General features: G+C 37.0%; 3 protein-coding genes across 5 annotated transcripts in view; 2 read left to right on the top strand and 1 right to left on the bottom strand.

The window, feature by feature from the left end:
* Positions 1-5,229: 5,229 nt before the first annotated feature.
* On the top strand, positions 5,230-13,111 carry LOC105388923 (meiotic recombination protein SPO11). The gene is made up of 9 exons (XM_048630941.1): positions 5,230-5,282; positions 9,419-9,656; positions 9,964-10,135; positions 10,230-10,373; positions 10,641-10,834; positions 11,066-11,211; positions 11,822-11,959; positions 12,358-12,529; positions 12,902-13,111. Exons 2-9 carry the CDS (start codon positions 9,428-9,430, stop codon positions 13,039-13,041), a joined length of 1,335 nt encoding a protein of 444 aa, XP_048486898.1. The 5' UTR covers positions 5,230-5,282; positions 9,419-9,427; the 3' UTR covers positions 13,042-13,111.
* Positions 13,112-13,547: 436 nt separating this feature from the next.
* LOC125490068 lies at positions 13,548-14,366 on the top strand. Its single transcript, XM_048628096.1, has one exon. It carries the CDS (start codon positions 13,654-13,656, stop codon positions 14,131-14,133), a length of 480 nt encoding a protein of 159 aa, XP_048484053.1. The 5' UTR covers positions 13,548-13,653; the 3' UTR covers positions 14,134-14,366.
* Positions 14,367-18,190: 3,824 nt separating this feature from the next.
* The window catches only part of LOC105388930 (inactive dipeptidyl peptidase 10), a 78,601-nt gene continuing 77,999 nt past the window's right edge, over positions 18,191-18,792 (bottom strand). For all 3 annotated transcript variants that reach the window (XM_048628077.1, XM_048628085.1, XM_048628082.1), the window contains one exon: positions 18,191-18,782. In XM_048628077.1, coding sequence (XP_048484034.1) covers positions 18,654-18,782 — 129 coding nt within the window. In that variant the 3' untranslated portion in view covers positions 18,191-18,653. The remainder of the gene's footprint in view (positions 18,783-18,792) is intronic.

The following is an 18,792-nucleotide window of genomic DNA, read 5'->3' on the forward strand; positions in this document are numbered from 1 at the left end:
ATTCATGTTGATTTATTTACATGAACAAAAAAGACAAACCATGTAAATATACAGGGTGTTTACTAGAATGCGTTTGAGCGGGAAATGGGGGTTAGTATTAGTCTAACCAAGCACGTTTCTAAGAAAAAAAACATCAGAATCTCGAATATTTATGTTTAAAGTCTAAAGTAAAGTGGAAAGTTTTACCTTAATCAAAAACATGGTCACCCTACACAAACACATAACCAATGAGACATTCGATTGCAAAAGAACACACACTGTAAATTTGTTATCAACTTCACTTTTCATAATTTATTTGATGTAACTATGATTGTAATTAATTACACAGTAGGTAATAACAATTATTAAATAAAATTGAAATTATTCATGGTGATTAATGACATACTAATCAACAATTAAACAGCTGATGTGCATAAAGTTTCATAGATCGTACAGAATATAATTTATGACTTTCTAGGAGCTCAGAACAATAATTAAACCTTTTTACTCAGAATAAGGTAAGCGTTTAGTATTCACCCTTGATACTCACCACGTTTTATTTTTCTTTTATTACCTAAAGATGCGTACAGACCGGTCCAACGAACGCCCACCGATGGACATTTATCATACATAATACAGGGGCAGATTGAGCAACGAAGGTCAACAAAACCCGTTCGTTGGCGTTCGTTTGGCCGGTCTGTACGCAGCTAAAGATAAAAGACCACAATGCATAACAGGATGATAACAGGGTCTACTTCAATGACGAATTGGTTTACTTACACTCGCTCATCTCGATTTGTGTTGTGTACTTGCGATTGAGACGTCTTTGATGACGAATAGTACGGAAATCCTCATAATAAGTATGGCCTCACTTTGAATACCAGTAAAATAATAACAATCTCGCGTATCATAACCATCGAGTATTTATGATAGTCATTACATTCTCTGTGGATCTAGTCTGTCAGTCAGTCATTGTTGTTTACTTGTTTACAATCATTTTTTACAATTATTACCTAAAAGGGAAAAGGTACCTACAATTCTATCTTTTGATTACCAAGCCTTGTTCCTCATCTCGTTTTATGTTGTGCTGCGAATACGTGTGACCTATGTTATGAAGCATAAAATGAAACTGTTCTGTATTCATAAAAGATAATTATTGTGTATCAATAAAGTGATACTTATGGAGTAAAATGAAATGTCTACAATGGATTGGGTACTTTGAGTACCCAAAATCTCGGTAGGTACCTTGACGATGTGGCTCCAAGTGTGGTGCTGATGCACGCATACTTTTTTATTGACCTTGGCTTTGATTTTTTTGGCCTTGACCTTGGCTTTCAAGTTCATGGTCATTCTGTCAAACGTACCTAAACATGAATAGGGTGACTATGAAATTTTAAAATGAACTAAATAAAACTGTTTTATGTTGGTCAGCTTAAAGCAAATAAAATACGTTTTTTAATGTCTTATCGTGTTCAGTATCATCAGCTGTATCTACCATTTCCCGCTCCAACGCAATTAAGTTAACACCCTGTATAAGTTAGGAGCAAGGGAAGTGATTAATAAGTTGGTCGGAGGAATGTCCAAGTCAATGGTTGTGTTCCACGAGGGCTCCGATTGAATATTTGCTATTATTTATCTATTTTAGAGTCTTATATATTGATTCAATCGGGTGTAGTGATCAAGGCCTACAAAGCGTATGGAGGGGCTTCCCTTATTAACCAACACCAAAAAACATTATTAAGTATCTATATTATTATCCTTATGTACTTACCTGTATATATGTAGTTATCATACAAATAAAAGTAATACGTTAGAGTTGTAGTATATAGGTCAATAATTATAGGCAGGTAGGAAGTTGTATTCAATTCACGTTCATAGTTTTATTAAATTCATTAGCTTTCGTTTATTGGGTTACATTACACAACGTAGGGGTTCCCTGGATGTTTCATGGCCAAGCTAAAGTAGTATTTGTTTCACTTCTAAGTCTTCAGTTTATTTATTAGGTTGTTTTCCCTTCTAGACTTTCAGTTGAATCTTGAGCTTCCTTCTGGTAGTCTTCAAAGATCCTTGATAAAAGTATTGTTTCATTGTGGGAAGAATCCAGTGTAGATAACCAGTGTTAATAGTAAGTTGTAGTTTCAAATATCTTCTAATAAATCCATTAGGTAGGAGTTATGTAGGCAAGCGGTAGGGGCGAAACGTTACAAGCCATCAGCGGCAGCGATTGTTGTCACTCACCCAATTGACGATCGCTTAATACCTACCTATTGTAATACCTATTTTTACAAGAATTTAGAACTTAATTTATTTATAGTGCAAAATAACTTTGGACGCATCTTAGACTTAGTTTTTGCACATGAGGCAACAGAGGTGGTGGGTTGCCCTGACCCATTTGTCCCTGAAGATCCTTACCACAAGGCTTTGCTAGTTAGTTATCCTATTGAATCTCAAAAATCGCTTCCTAATAAACCGCGTAAACTTTTTACTTATTCTCGCGCTGATTACACCCAAATATGTAAGAGCATTAGTGATGTAAACTGGATCGAGTCATTTTCAAATGTTTCTGCTGAATTAGCACTCGATTTTTTTTATAATGTTATATATGACATTCGTGAAAAATTCGTACCGATTAGGTCGACCTTACGCGACAAATATCCTGCATGGTATAGTCCTGCACTTATAAAAATATTAAAAGAAAAATTTAAATATATTAAAAAATTTAAAACCTACGGTAACTTATCTGATTATTTATCATTAAAAACACTTCGGGGCAGGATCAAGGACGTTGAGCGGCAATGTTACAATAAATATATAGAAAAGATAGAAGAATCAATCAACGTTAACCCTAAATCATTTTGGACGTACATAAAAAACAATAAATCTGCTAGCACATTCCCCTCAACAATGACCTATAAGTACACTTCCAGTGACTCCGGTCAGGAAATTAGTGAACTATTTGCCTCCTTTTTTTACTCTACCTTTAATGAAACTAGTACTTCTAATGTTCACAATCAATTCGCTGACTTTCAACCCTGCTGTCATATCTCGCAAGTTGAAATATTGACTTCTGACGTAGAAAAACAACTTCGCTCTCTTGACTTAAATAAATCTGCCGGCCCTGACACGTTACCTGCTATGTTTATAGTGCCCTGTGCTGCTGAACTATCCATTCCTGTGTCCTTAATTTTCAAGAAGATATTATCTGAAGGTACTATGCCTGTAAATTGGAAACGTGCTTTTATATCTCCTATACATAAAAAGGGCAGTAAACATAAGATTGACAATTACAGGCCAATATCTAAGCTCTGTCTTCTGGCTAAGGTACTTGAGCGATTAGTCTATACCCAATTATATAGTTGCATTAAATCTTCTTTCAGCCCCATGCAACACGGGTTCTTAAAAGGGCGATCTACTGTCTCTAATCTTGCGTTATTCAATGACTTTGTCACCGAGAAAATGGATGGTGGTAGTCAGGTAGATGTTATTTACACTGACTATAGTAAAGCATTTGATCGTATTGACCATAGTTTATTATTAAAAAAGTTGAGTAGAATAGGTGTTACCGGTGCATTGCTCTCCTGGTTCCAATCTTATGTCACGGGAAGATCTCAAGCAGTTGTTTTAAATGGCTTTAAATCCTCGTGGATAAACATTCCATCTGGTGTTCCGCAAGGATCTCTTCTGGGGCCCCTTCTATTTATTATATTTATAAATGACATCAATGATTGCTTTCGTAATTCCGAATATCTAATGTTTGCTGACGACATGAAAATTTTCAAAGCTGTAAATAACTCAATTGATGAGGAACTCCTGCAGGATGATCTAGATCGACTTAGTGTGTACTGCCTCAATAATAAACTCGACATCAATGTAGATAAATGTTTTCACATCTCATTCACTCGAAAACGCAACAAACATATGAGTACGTACATGCTTCAGAATCAGAGCCTTACAAGCGTATCATCATCATCAACCTTGGTGTAGTGCATGATAGTAAGCTTCTTTTTGATTCACATATCGATAGCATAATCACAAAAGCTTCTAAGGCCCTCGGTTTCTTAATACGTTCTTCTCGCCCGTTCAAATGCATGAAGACAGTTAAAATATTATACTGCGCTTATGTCCGAAGCCACCTTGAGTATGCTTCCCAGATCTGGAATCCCCAGTATGATATTTATATCGACAGACTCGAACGTATCCAAAAAAGGTTTATTAGGTATCTCGGCTTTAAATTCAAACTTATTGATTCAAATTACGAATGTAAATGTATCAAACTTCACTTGCTTCCTCTTAAATTAAGAAGGGATATCAGCGATATAATTTATTTAATTAAAATATTTCGAGGTTACGTTGACTGTCCGGATCTGCTAGGTAAACTTGGTTTAAGAGTTCCGTGGCGAAGAACGCGTAACAGACCGCTTCTTAGTATTCCTCAATGTAACAGCAACTACAGACAAAATTCATTCTTAGTAAGAGCTAGTAATACTTTTAACCAGATGTGTAATAGTAATAGTGTGGACCTCTTTAGCGGCAGCTTATGTTCTATTAGAAAACATATTATAACTAACTTTAGTACGTAATAGATACCAAATAAATAAGTAGCATAAGTATAATCTAAGTAGAATTTATTATTAGGTGAGTATGTGTTGTTATTGTTATATCGTCTCCATATGCGAAAACCTATAATTAGCTTTTCGTCTATGTATGTACTGGCAACAACATGAACCACCTATACTCAGCTACCCACCTATACCTTTTCGGAAAAAGTTTAAATGCGTTACCTACTATTGTCTATGGGCTTGAGAAGTGAGTGTCTGTGGCACTGACAGCTGGCTGATTAGCATCTCGGCCAGTGCCACACACGGGACGACACGGAGGCGCTTCGGAGGCGGCCGCACGCGCCATTGATAAATGGCTGATAGACCGATACGCTCACTAATTTCTTTTAATAATAATGTCCGTTCGTCTATTTGTTTTTTGGTCACGATTGTTTTTTACGGTATTGTAAATTTTGAGAGAGTTAGAAATCAAACTCCTTGAAAATTATTTTTTTGGCTGTTTGAAATATTGTCCAAGTTCTTACATAATTAAAAAAAATATATGAAAAAGAAAAGAAAAATTGTGGCGGTAAACGGTAAACGTAGAGAGAGAAAACTAATGAAAACTTGTTGACGGCCATCACGGCCATGACGGCAAAAAACTTCAGCCTTTGATCAACTGAAACATTTTAATTTAATTTCGGTTAATAATAACAATAATTATTATCGATTTATCCCTGTGAAGGGAGACTTCGTGCTGACTTTGTAAGTTCTTGATAAGCATTTTAAAGTCTAAACAACAGCAGACAATCTTCATTATTTGTTGAATTTGGTAAGTACTTATTTATCCACTAGATTGCAATAGGCAAGTATCGACGAGTATTAGAAACGTCTACATTAATAGAAATAGGTACCTAGTTTCTCGTAAATCTATTCCTAGTTATTATTATGGCTACGCAGGTGCTTGTTCTGAGTGTCACCTGCTTGCACAGCTTTCCTAATGCGTACAATCTCTAACAAAGTGGTACCTAATGGAACTCCTAAACATATCCTGTTGGCTTCTTGCCTACGAACATCTTCCTAGTTAGGACTATAAACAACATATTTATGACTACGACTATCTGCGAATGGAATAATAACTTTAATCACAGACATTAATTAAATTTTACGATGTCCAATTGGGCACCTTTTATTTTGCTAGTTAGGTAAGTTATATTAAAATTTATATTAATTTAACGAGTTACTTGAAATTACCAAGTTATTAATTTATAATTTATTATTAGTTAGGTATTAAGTAATTTTCATCAAATTAACTGTTAAACTATAGATGCTATCAGCAGAGTTTAATTAGGGGATTCGATCAGCCATAAATGAATTTAAAAATCTAAGATGCTTATCGATATTAACCAGCAACATCTAATTTCTATATCACCACAATTAACACGTCGTTAGTTATTCTTGAACTGTACAGCATTTTATCCACAAATAATACAAACTGGTTCTGAAACAGTAGCAAAGCTTTGGTTATTTGAATAAGTATTATTAGATAATCGCCGTCGATTGGCGGCGCCTGCGCAGACACCTGTCCGTCGTGCTTTGACTTCAAATCTTCACTTGCAGGGGTGACTGTGTAGGTATTTGATTAAGTTTTAAATCAAAAAGGAAATATTTTTTTTATCTAGTAATAACCTACTTATATTTTATCATGGCAGTGTACAGTAAGTTATGCTATCACTCAACCTAAGCGAAAATTATTTTAACGTTAGGTATTCTGACTCAATTTGTAGCAGTATCTTACATTGTTTCTCCGAATTCTATGTGAAGTGTATTAAAGATACCAAGCGTTTATTATTGATTCACACATACATGTAGATATATGTAATGTGTCTGAGTGCTAGCCCTTAATAGCTGTTTGCTAAAGTGTTCATAATGCAAATTAAATCTGCAGTTGGGTAAAGAACAGATTACCAACATTAACTCCGTACTTATTCCCTCACACGACCGGTCTACACACTGCATGTTTTTACTTTTTTGTTGAAGCGCTAAGTAATTTTAACTTTTTATTGTAACTAATACTTAAACGTATTTATCCTGTGTTAAATGATATTGTGTTTTGTGGCTTGCGGTCTTTCGTTTTCACACTTTGTCTCTAAACGACATTTTGGGTTAGCGCGTGTCCAACAAAAAAACAGGATCAAAGGCAAACTGGTTTATGAAAAGGTCACAAAATTTTACAGTTTGATTTTTTGCTCTCCATTTTAATTGTTTATTATGAGAAAAGTCCTATTAATTACGATCTAAATGAGCAATGCTTATTTCCGATGCTCGTTTTCTTTTGTTCATGCGGAAACAAAGGGTTGAGTGGTTGGATCGCGCATTGTTTTGCGCTATAAATCTTTGCGTTCGTAATTATAACGTTTAATATGTGACAGTCGCTTTGTGAGAATGTAAATGTTTGAGAGCTGGTAGCAGATTGTGGGGTGGAGTGGGGTGGGAACGCGGGGCGCGGTGGGACGCCACTTCAGCACCGCCACCGGATGGGGTTGAGCTCATATTACATTTTTTTGCATGTAGAGATTAACATTGTTTTTAAAATTAATAAGTCATTTAAGTTGTTTTAAATTAAAAGATAGAAGACTGCAATATAAAGCAACCTATGTGATATGGTCATTTGCTAAAGTCGAAAGTAACGCATTCAAATGAATAAATTTATGCATTTGTGACTAAGTACGCTAATTATCATCTAAAATGTTCAAGATTCTACTTCCAGATAAAATAACGTAGGTATTCCAACAATAGCAACAAAAGCCACGAAGTAGCCAAGAGGCCCCCAGCTCTGGCAAACCTCTTGAGTAACAAATACTATTGTAATGGTCTTTGGAGAACTTGCTTACGATTATAAAACGATATTACAATTATTGTTTCGATCACAATGCGACAGTCGTGAGTAGCCACTTGGGATGGTGAGAAACTGTTGCAGTCCCGCACTTGTATGGGAATGTGGGTACCTTAAGGTCGTCATTTTGCATAATACCAATTTGAAAATTATTCCTATACCTACTTGCATTATAGGGTAGGGTACCCGGTACATGCAGGGTTTATAGTCTCAGATAAATGTGTAACTGTAGGTTTTAGTTACTTACACATTTATTAATCCTAAGCATTTTTTAAAATATATTTATAAGGATAAGTAATTAATTTTTACTTTTCTTTATCCAAGAGATTTTATTTTAAATAATAACATTTGTGTAATCCTATGGTTTCATTGCATTAGTAAGTACTATAATATCTGAACAGAAGAATACTATATTATAATCAAAGGTTCAAGCAATCAAATATTCTAATCACAGTAGGTACTTGAATGTCAATCTGCAACCAATAAATCGGTATTAGAATAATATTTGAGGAGTCAATTAGGCGGCAACGTATCGTCCATCGAGATAACACTATGGAGGTCCATTGTGGGGGACCCCCGCCGCGGCACCGGCGGCACCCACTTCACCCACAATGAGAATACTCTGTTATTTCCTATTTGTAACAGTTACACTCACATATCGCTCCACTGACCGCTAGAGTAGCGCGGTTTTGTGGGAAGCTTTTTTGGCGACGCAGAATCAGCGACAAACATCCGCGTCAATGTGCCAGCATGATGGTGTTTTCTGTTTTTTATCTACCCCGAGTCAAGCCACCTTAAATAAGTCGTTAAACACTTGCCCGTTAATCATAATAGAGATCGTATTATCAGCGCTATCGCAGAAGAGATGGCGACAAAAAATAATAGCGAAAAGCAAGCATCCCGTGGTGACTTACCATTCGACCCTTCGTTCTTTGTATGTGACCCAAAGAGTTAGGTCGAAGCGCGAAGCGATCGCGTCGATAGATAAACAGTTTCTCATTCTCACCTCTCGCTAACCCTTTGCGTGGCGAATAATTGCGACAATCAATTGAGAAGAGCTATCGAACAATTTGTAGTTTATTTGTGCGGGCTGTCACCCGCTGATGCTATCGGTCGCCTCGGGGAGTCAAGGGTAAGAGCTGGGAAAAGGGTTCAAGTGCTACTTTCTCACACTGTTGGCGATCTTGTGAGGATTGCAACTGCCAGTGGTGGCCTCCGATGATGAGATCCATTTTATAGACAATAAGTTACCTAAAGATCTTGAAAAACTAACAAACTACCTAGCACAATTTACTTAATAGACTTTATTTAATAGACTTAGAAAGTTAATTCACAAGCCAAAAGCGATTAGTATGTTCTGAGGAAAACCAGTCATTAATCAGGTGGCAAACTGTCTTCCATTACCGAGAACCATCTCGTATATTTACATCCATCCCATAATAAGACGTAAACATCGCCTCGTGCAATATGTCACCTTTAACAAAAGGTTTGTGGTAACGGTCCTCATCATTTGTCAGATTGTAACCTTGTTATTTATGGTCGTCTTGGAAAAAAAACGGGTCCGATGTTAAATATTTGGTTGAGACAAGAGGGGGCGATAATTCGAGGCTATTATGACGTCATTTCGCGGGTATTGTGGGGTCTTCACGTGGTGTCATCTGCTGCTCGAGACGCCTGTGCATCTCGATTAAATCTATTGTGATTTTTTCCGTCGCAGTCGTCGGATGCGCCACCGGCGACGCGAGGCAGCGAGAACACTCGAGGAGTTGCCCCATTGTCTCCCGGCTCTTTTACGAGCCTCGCCATTGTACCCCTGTTATTGTTTGTGGGGAGATAAACATCTCACCATACTGTAGGTAGGGATCATCGTCACTTTTGCTCCTGTCTGGTCTACTTTAATAGAGTTTTATCGGGTTTGTTTGTCAATTATGATCTTCGGTTGAATAGGAAGAGGGTCCACAAAAAATACCGCAAAGTTTTATAGCTTCTTCTTTTTTGTTTGCAGTAAACAAGCATGGATATTATGAATAATGAGTTTAAGATCCCGAAAGATCTTCGTCAAATGGCAATATCAGCGTTTAGACAAGATCCGAAACTTACAGTTGCCATTGATAAGCTACAGGCTCATAGCAACATTCCAGATTCGAACGAAAAAAGAAATTCTGGATTAGTTCTTCCGGATAGAAAATTAAACTTTCAAGAAGTGAGGCAACTTCTGTCTCGGACCGACGAAACCATAAAAGGTATAGTAACTATAAATACAACAAGTGTAGAAAGTAATATACTTACATGGTGTCCCATAAATAGTGGACCAACGGAAAGGGGGTGCCTCAGTGGGGTTTATCTGACTCAAAGAACATATTATTATGTTAGTACTTCACTATATATATTTTTACAAATTTTGATGTATGAGATTCCCTGCTTGACCCCCTGTGTTACCCCACCTTTCCGCCGTTAATCCTCAATTTACGGGACTGCCGGTGTCCCGTTATGTATAGGTATAGTTACTTACCTACTATTAATTTTAATAACCTAAATACCTATTTGCAGATAAATCACCCGATGTCTTGTTAAAAGAACACAACGACACAAGAAAGTCACTATTAAAAAAAGTTGAAGATATTCTTGATAACATAAACAGAGCTGCCGAAAATAAAGAGACCCCTAAATTGATCATTAGAAACCAGAGGCTTTGGAGTAACTGCATCTATGATTTCGATAGGTAGGTAAAACCAAATACATACTTAAGTATCTATATAAATAGAAAATATCTATATAAGTATACCTATATACCTAATTGTTACATGATTTTCCAGGGTAACATTAAAAGCTTTTAATGATGCGAAGAAAACGGTCATAAACTATTCTAACAGTGAAGACAGAACTCGATTCAACATCATAGTTTTTGTCCTCACTAAAGTGCACGAGCTATTATCGAAGAACTTAACAGTGACTAGACGGTAAACTAATTTTACTAAAAAACACATCCATAAAACCGTAAACACTCTCCGAAACTCCAAAGTGATAGTCGGAGGTGACTTTGTGAGCCTGCTTTAAGTTAACATTTGCACTCAAAAATGCAATAAATCTATTTAGCAAATGAAAAATAAACACAAAATTAGGACTCTACCTACTCTTTAAGTAACAACACCTATTTATAGAACAAAATACAGCATCAGTAATGGTAAATTCATCTTAAAAATCTCTTAACCTTCATCAATTCCCAGAGAGCTATTCTACCAGAACGTGACCCGTCTCCGTAGTCAATCCTACCTGGACGTGGCGGTGCGCGACGCGTGCTGCCTGCTGGAGACCCCGCCCTGGAGCCTCGGCATCACCGCCACCGCCAAGGGGCTGGTGGCTGGTCCTCTCACGATGGAAACTGCTGGCGGGAAGAGAGTCGATTGTATGGGGGCTGGAGGTCGGTATACCTACGGCCGGAATTTCGCTTACCCTTATAACTCTTTTATATTCTCAACCTTCCTCTTTCAACCACTGCTGGCTGCTAAAGAATCAGTTTATGAAACTTTAGTGGCATTGATAGCTGCGAAATTTTATCTTTCAGCTCAGCTCATGTTAGATTCAAAACACACTTTCGAAACGCAAAGTGTTGCATTGCAAATAACAATATATCTAATATGATTATTTTCAGGAGTTTTAGTGCCTCAAGATATATCAGGAATCAAATCATTCGCAACCACAGCTAAATACATTCTGGTGGTGGAAAAGGATGCCATTTTCCAGAAGCTCTTGGACGAAGGAGCTTTAGCTCGGTTGGGCCCAGTTATTATTTTAACGGTGAGTTAACTAATCTTGCATACACTTTTTCGTTCATGGAGTTAAAGCAATTTATTATAAAATCAAACTTGATCGACTGTATTCTAATAAGAACACCAAACAATAAGAATCCAATAGGGATCATATAGATACTTACTAAGAATACATTACTTACATCCGGCATGCTCTCTCTACACTTTATTTCACATCAAAGTCCCAGAAGAGCCAAAGTTTACTTTTCTAATCCCGTTATACAACAATGGCATGGCACTTGTTGAAGCATCGTAAAACTCATAACAAAGCCAACCTACCTCACTACACCATTGTCCAAGGCAAAGGCTACCCGGATGTATGCTCTAGCCAGCTGCCGTGGCGCCTGTGCCTCGTGGCTTCTGACAGATAGAGAGATCATACTCTCCTACAATATCAAATATTAGTATGTATGTGACTTTATTACCATTGTGTTACCATTGTGTTTCCAAAACACGCAGAGGAGTGAAAGGCTACGGGATTATAATGACCTTCCGCACTAGTAGCATACGTCGTTTTTCAACATTTGTAAGAAAACATACCTTCTGGACCACATAATGGTACTAACATGAAGCCATCTACCTCATACTATATTGTCCAGGGCAAGGGCTACCCGGACGTGTGTTCGCGGCGGCTGCTGCGGCGCCTGAGCCGCGAGCTGCGGCTGCGCGCGCTGGCGCTGGTGGACCCCGACCCGCACGGCATGGAGATCTTCCTCACCTACAAGTATGGCTCTTTGGTAAGTTTTACTGGTTGACTTTAAATTCGGTATCGTCAGCAGCGCGTAATCGTTCACTGCTAGACATAGGCTCTCTGTCTTTAGATTGTTAATGAATTAGTGCCCGCGCAAGCTTTAGCTCTCTTTTAAAGTGGTTCTTGTGGGACGTCCGGGATAAAAGTTATATATAGGTATCGGTACAGAACTAAGGGATATACCTAAGTATATCATCCAGTTACCAGCTATCTGGTATGGTTGTCTCACAATATGTTTGCTGTGGTTTCCTCCCACCAATTCACTTACACCAGCCAATACCCAATACTGAAAGAAGCCTTTGTCCAGCAGCCTTAGACACTACCAACAGCAGAACATTGTTAGCTAATGATGACCAAACTTAACTTTATCATCAACACCCGCAGGCCCAATCCCACCTCTCCTCGTCCCTCGCCTGCCCCTCGCTGGCGCTGCTCGGGGCTCGGCACAGTGACGTCATGACGCTCGCCCCGGCTGAGGCCAGGATGAGGCTGACCGACCTGGACAGACGTAAACTGAACTCGCTGCTGAAACGACCTTACTTGGATAATGCTGCTGGTAAGGTTTAGTGCGGCAACTTTTGCGTTTTTATTAGGTCACAGATTACTAAATCGTTTCTAATTAGGTGCACCATTGGAGGCACCAAAGCAGGCATTGACGCCTCAACTCCACACCCAATATATTATGTTCTGCTGAGGCCCATTCTGGGTAGCCCTATGATTGGCTAATCATTTTACCATCAGCATCATCAAGTCAATATAGCCATTGTATCTTATATGGTATTAGATTTCACAGTCAATTCTACTTCCTGAGTTATTCTAGATAGATTCTGTTTACTACTGAAAAGTCTACTTATAATCATTTATTATAACTGTACCGGTATATTGTTAGGTAAATACACAATAATTTATCACCGTATCATCTGTATAGGTGCAGCAATAAAAAAAGAGCTGAAGTCGATGCTCTCCAGCGGAGTGAAGGCGGAACTAGAGGCGTTGGCGCCCACCACGGCCGCCCTGTGCGACGCCTACTTGACTTCCAAACTCATACAGGGCCATTACTTAGGATAAACTACACGGAAACGACATTTAAGTTAGATTTTATTTTATTCATCCATAGTTTTGTTCCATTGGATTTGGTTTATTTGGGTAAATATATAATTTTACTTGCATTCGAAAAATACCTATTTCCCTTTGAATCCCTTTTCTTGAAGTTGTGATCAGTGGCGCCATCTAGGTTTGATAAGTGAAGTAAAGTGTGAAGCGCCCTCTGTACCCCTCGTAAGTTATATGGAACTACAGCGAGATGGACTTCGCAGGCAACTCGCAGCCCTTATTTTTCAGAATGTGCAGGTAAAAATACTTTCTATGTACGCTAGATGGCTCTTAAAATTTAATGTATGGATAATAATATAAGTTTAGTACTTGTTCTGAAAACCACCAAAATATTATTGTTCCTTCTCTGTTCTCTGATTCTTGAACAATGTCTTCATGAGCTTCATAATGTCATTACAATTTATGATTTTGACACTCTTTTGACACGATTTTGACGGGCTGAACCATTTTCACAGAGTACTTTGTTAATTCGCGAATAAAACAGATTTTTATACATTAATCAGCAATGTAAGCTCCCTTTTCAAAATATGCATTAATAACCAGTATTCAGAAAACATAAACAAAACCATGGAAGACTTTACTGGTACAGAGAAAATAATCGTTTGTAAAGCAAAGTCTTGTGCGGCCCCGGACTGCGACCGCCTCTTGAAGCGACAGACGGCGCGGCAGAAGTCTTTCAACTCCACTGAAGTGACAAAGCCCCTGGCCACAGCGAGGCTGAAGAAAAGCAAGCTGGGAGACACTTCGACACCAAGCAGCCCCGTAGGTCGAGTCATGACGCCAATAGAAATCCACATGGACAATCCTACCTTTGACACGACAACCTTTCAGGGCATAGACAGTGGCTCCGTCCTATCCATGAACTTCTCCCATTATGAAATGATGCGCAACCTGTCCCAGCCTAACGCTTCAGTAGGAGCCTTCAGCGGCCCTCAACACAACTCCCTCGGACAGCCAAATGAGCAGCTCGAGAGATACTTCCGCAGTGTAGAACTTTGGAACAAAATGAAAAATCTGGGACCCACAACTGAGACACAAAAGGAATAAAAATAAAACCTCCCGATGAACGATTATGTAAATTTTAAAATTTTATTTATTCAAAGAAAATTTACAATAATAGTAACAGAATAATTCGAATTTACAAATGAATCGTACCGATCTATACAACACTAACTCTTAGTCAAGATGATAAGAATTTGTAACACTGATTAACAATCAATATGGAGTTGTCCAGCTAAGGTCACGCCATGTATAAATACATTTAATTATGAACTACTGAATATTATTTATTGTATTTTTGGTTCTTTAAGTATTTGATTGAAGTAAGAAGTAGGTATCTAGGTTTACTTGTTGTAAGTACTTTTCTGAGTGATGGTGTAATTTATTAGTACCTATAAGGTCTAACGTTGGACAAGAGGACATTTTATGATTTACAATATTCAGAAGTCCACAATTTGCACTCTAAGTTCTAAAAGGTGTCCGAGGTTTTTCTAAGTTACACAGGGAATTTCTAAGACGTCACATTATAACTCGATGTTAAAAAACGCAAATGATGATATCTGGTTATTCAAGATTAGCAGGTTTGATAAACATCAAGTTACAATCATGTTTTTTGCAGAGGAATTCTAAGAACAGATGTACGGAGTCACATTAATAAACATCCAAGAAACTGCAGATCAATTCTGCTACTCACAACCAACTTATTCAGCCATATTGATTTCTTATACGTAGTTCATTATTCTTAAACACAATTTTACAAATGAATTTACGTATAGATTATTAACAACGTCATAAGACTCGTAAGTAAGGGAAACACATTATAAAAATCGTTTTATGATGCTACGAAGGATAATAAGGGATTTATTAGTTGTAAATAGCAAAATTACGTTTAAATAGACGAGGATAAATTTTAAATAAATAATTTATGTATATTTATTAACGACGGAAGCAGCAGCGGCCTATTCAATCTCGGGAAGAGCTGAAATAATTTGCTCCGTACCAACAAGAGGAATAATTGACACAGTAATCACAGATACTATTTTCCTGTTCCAAAATAAGTGAAGCTCTCGCTTCTATGGAAGACTAAACTGCGATTTTGGAAAAGGAAAATACCTCAAGTTGGTCTCTCGGGAAGGAAGATTAACGTGAACGGAACTATGTATTGTCATAATCATAACGTGGAGACATGGTGAGACTAGACATCATAATTATCTATTCAATAAAAGAACTCACTTAAACGGAGCTATTTAACAGTTCCCTAAATCTGACATTAGGTTACACCCGCCATTGACTAACTGCACTCTTAACAAACACATTACACTACACACATTAAATTGGTGTTATTTGCAAAATTTCATCTTAATCAGGGCCCGCAATGGTTCTGACTCCCATAAATGAAAATCTTAAAGAAATATTAAAATTCCAAGATATTTCAAATACAACCCTTGAAGGTACACATAAACGCGGTACTATATTATTATATACTTATGTGTGTGTGTCATTCAATAGTAAGTCAACGAGAAATAATTTATTTCGATACATGTATAACTAGAGAACAGACCTGCTAAAGAAAACAATATATACAACAGATGTAAAAATTTAAAGCACCCGGTTTCCATTACTCTCTCATTGTTTTAACTTACTTTAAAATCTCGTATTAGAGTGATGTAAGTAACCCGTAAAATATTGTCTATATCTTTTGATTTAATAAATTATAGTGAAGAAGCGTGGTATCGCCCGAATAATGGAAGAATTCTGAAAATGATGTAAATAAACATTAACCATAGTAAACTCTTTAATTTAATAATTATAACGAATTCGATTTGTCTAGGCCCTACATGATATCAGATGAAGACATTTTAATATAATTATTTTAAATATTAATTCATTTATCAATAAAATTATGCAATAGAAGAATCACAGCGTCCTTAAGATCCTAATTGCAATTGAACTAAACTCGTCGATGAATCGTATTATAGTTAATGATTGTAAAATTTAGACCCAATTGGCAGTCTTCGCAAACATGGAATGTACGATATGCGTCTATGTAGGTATCCCAATAATTACTAGTTCAATATCGGCAAACAGTTACCGCTAAACAACAACAACGAATATCTAGTCATGTCACAGTTATAGTGAAATCAACAACAACGATCCAATTTACAGACCAACTCAGGCTTCAATTGTAGAACCAAGCTCAGCGCTTAAGTAAATTTATATTGCAAGTATTTCCCGAAGACATAAAATATCCCATCTAACTCTTTCAAACTACAAACTTACTGACTATGGTAATAATAACTAAGTAATAAGTATTGTATATTGTACAGCCATAAAACTTTTCCTAATTGTGAAAGCTCGTATATCTACGGTGATAACAGATAATTATGTTTTTTTGTCTGTAGGTACCTAGTAGATTTGTTAAATTAACAATGGATTACACTTGTAAATTCACTTTCTCTGAGATTGGTTCTATAATATGACCCCGACGGCTACCTACCGAAATGTCTACTAATCAGAAAGGCAAATATTAGCTCAATTTATCTCTACTTTGTACAAGTTTATTACACCATTTATGCCTTTGTTTCGAGATCCTTTAACATAAAAACTGTGTAAGGGTCTTTTTATATTTTATTATTTATTAGGTATTTAGTGTATACGGCAGTTATTGTGTGAATGTACTGAAAGAAAACGTTTCTACATCTTAATTAGTTTCTTTTTCAGTCTACTTTCAATTCATAATCTGCGTCGTATTCTTTTATTTTAATACTAGAATGGAGATGACTGGTGTATCGGAGTTCTGCCAACTTCTATGTAAGTACTAACGTTATGATTACTTTAAGTGTTTAGCAGTTTTGGTGTGGGATGTAATTTATGTTTTTGGTAAAGAGATTTAAGGACTTGCTGCACGCGTTGAACTCTTTTGTATGAGAGCTTTTCTGCGGTAGAGTCGGCGCCACCACTGACGCCATACGGCAAAAGCGGGAACTAATCTGCCTATCATACTAAGTGACACCAAGTTGCTTCGCTGCGGCTATGGAACTTGAGTGGTGGCGCGGATACCAGCATCCAGCATATTTTTATATCCTTCTGGTGTTTGTAGGTTCATTCTAGGACAGTGTCAGTTTATGTTTATGAATCATACATTATGCTTTTGAGTCGCCGAACAAGGTCACTTTATTTCTATAATTTAATTCTATATTTATAGCTATGACAATGATCGGATATATTCAAGTCGTATGAGGTATATCGGATTCGAATTTGATAGCGTTACTTAGATATTTTGTCATTAACATAATCATTCATATTTTTACTTTCCCTAAATGATAAGCTCCTTGTTTATTTATAATATTTATTTGTATATGAAGATTATTAGCTGGTTTTATATCATATACATATTTTATGTGTGTTTACAATATAGGTGTTCCGTGTAGCTAGTACGAAATATGTACCACCGGTGTTGTCGAGAAAAAATGTATGCAGATAAGAATCAGTTTATCCTCGTAAAATGCCATAGCTTTTTACTCGACAACAATATGTTAATATTATATTTCATAAGCGCTATACGGATCATTTGTTAAGACAGTGTGTAGTATTTATGAATTCAATTAAATATACTTTTACTTCATACTGCTGAAACAAACATTACCTTTATGTATAATACAAAATATTGAAGAGGTCTAATGCGTTGTGAAATAATTTTAATTTATTTCTAAGAAAGGTATAGAATAGCTTATGTATAGATTGCTGTAGAAAAGTCTAGTAAAAGCCTAAGTGGACAAGCTCGAAGTGTGTGAGTGATCACATTCGTCAGGTGACGAGACAAGGCTTCACTAATAGAATTACAAGTGCCCTCCACAGTAGGTACTTCTAGAGGTCTGAAAATGATGGTAGGTAGATGTATGCACCTAACCGATGCATTCAACCGGCTCTTTCGAGCAGAGAAAAATCTAGTACCAAATGATTACGATAATTATTAAAATTAAATGAATTCATCTCAATATTAATACTGAATTTAAACAATATGAATTTCAACAATAAATCATCTTGTTAAAGGCCACATTAATTGTAATTCTATTATTAAAACCTTAACATATTGTTAAGAAGGCGCTGCAGATAGAGTCTCTCCTCCATTGTACAAAGTACATTTTATTATCTTTCTAGTCTTCGAAAAGGTATATGAATAGTTAGGAAGGCAGTTTATAAGCGATTAATGGATGAAGATTACAATCTAAAATTCGTACTGAACGGACTTGTAATTTGTATCGAAATCGGTACATTTCTTAATAATTAACGCATAGCCCGCACTTGATAATCACGTCACTATAACAAACTAACATTAGACTAAAGGCTTCAACGCAAATATCGAGGGAACACATTATTTAAAGCACTATCTCATGTACATATTTACAGAGTTCTTTATCATAGAAGTGCATGTTAAAACCTCAATCGACCGGCCACTTATAACTAAGAGGTTTGGCTTGGACTTGACATCTTTTACAAGCGTCACGGAGTCGTCGTCTGTTTCTTCCACCTGTTGCTACGAGGACTAAGGCGAGTGCGGTATGCCCTTATCTGTCGGGAGGAGGCAGTTTGGTGTCCTCTGGGTCGAGGGAGAGGCACTCGCGCAGGTAGTCCTCCATGGAGCGGTACACGTGCTCGATCACGCCTTTCAGCTCGTGACCCTCGTCTGCGTACGTCTGTAACAAA

This window comes from Plutella xylostella, chromosome 4, assembly GCF_932276165.1.
Source record: "Plutella xylostella chromosome 4, ilPluXylo3.1, whole genome shotgun sequence".
NCBI lineage: Eukaryota > Metazoa > Arthropoda > Insecta > Lepidoptera > Plutellidae > Plutella > Plutella xylostella.

Excerpts from the sequence above, each read along its gene's own strand:
- LOC105388923 (XM_048630941.1), top strand. The coding sequence starts at position 9,428 with ATGGATATTATGAATAATGAGTTTAAGATCCCGAAAGATCTTCGTCAA. Across the intron at positions 10,374-10,640 it reads AACTTAACAGTGACTAGACG|AGAGCTATTCTACCAGAACG; the intron begins GTAAACTAATTT and ends ATCAATTCCCAG. Across the intron at positions 10,835-11,065 it reads CGATTGTATGGGGGCTGGAG|GAGTTTTAGTGCCTCAAGAT; the intron begins GTCGGTATACCT and ends GATTATTTTCAG.
- LOC125490068 (XM_048628096.1), top strand. The coding sequence starts at position 13,654 with ATGGAAGACTTTACTGGTACAGAGAAAATAATCGTTTGTAAAGCAAAG.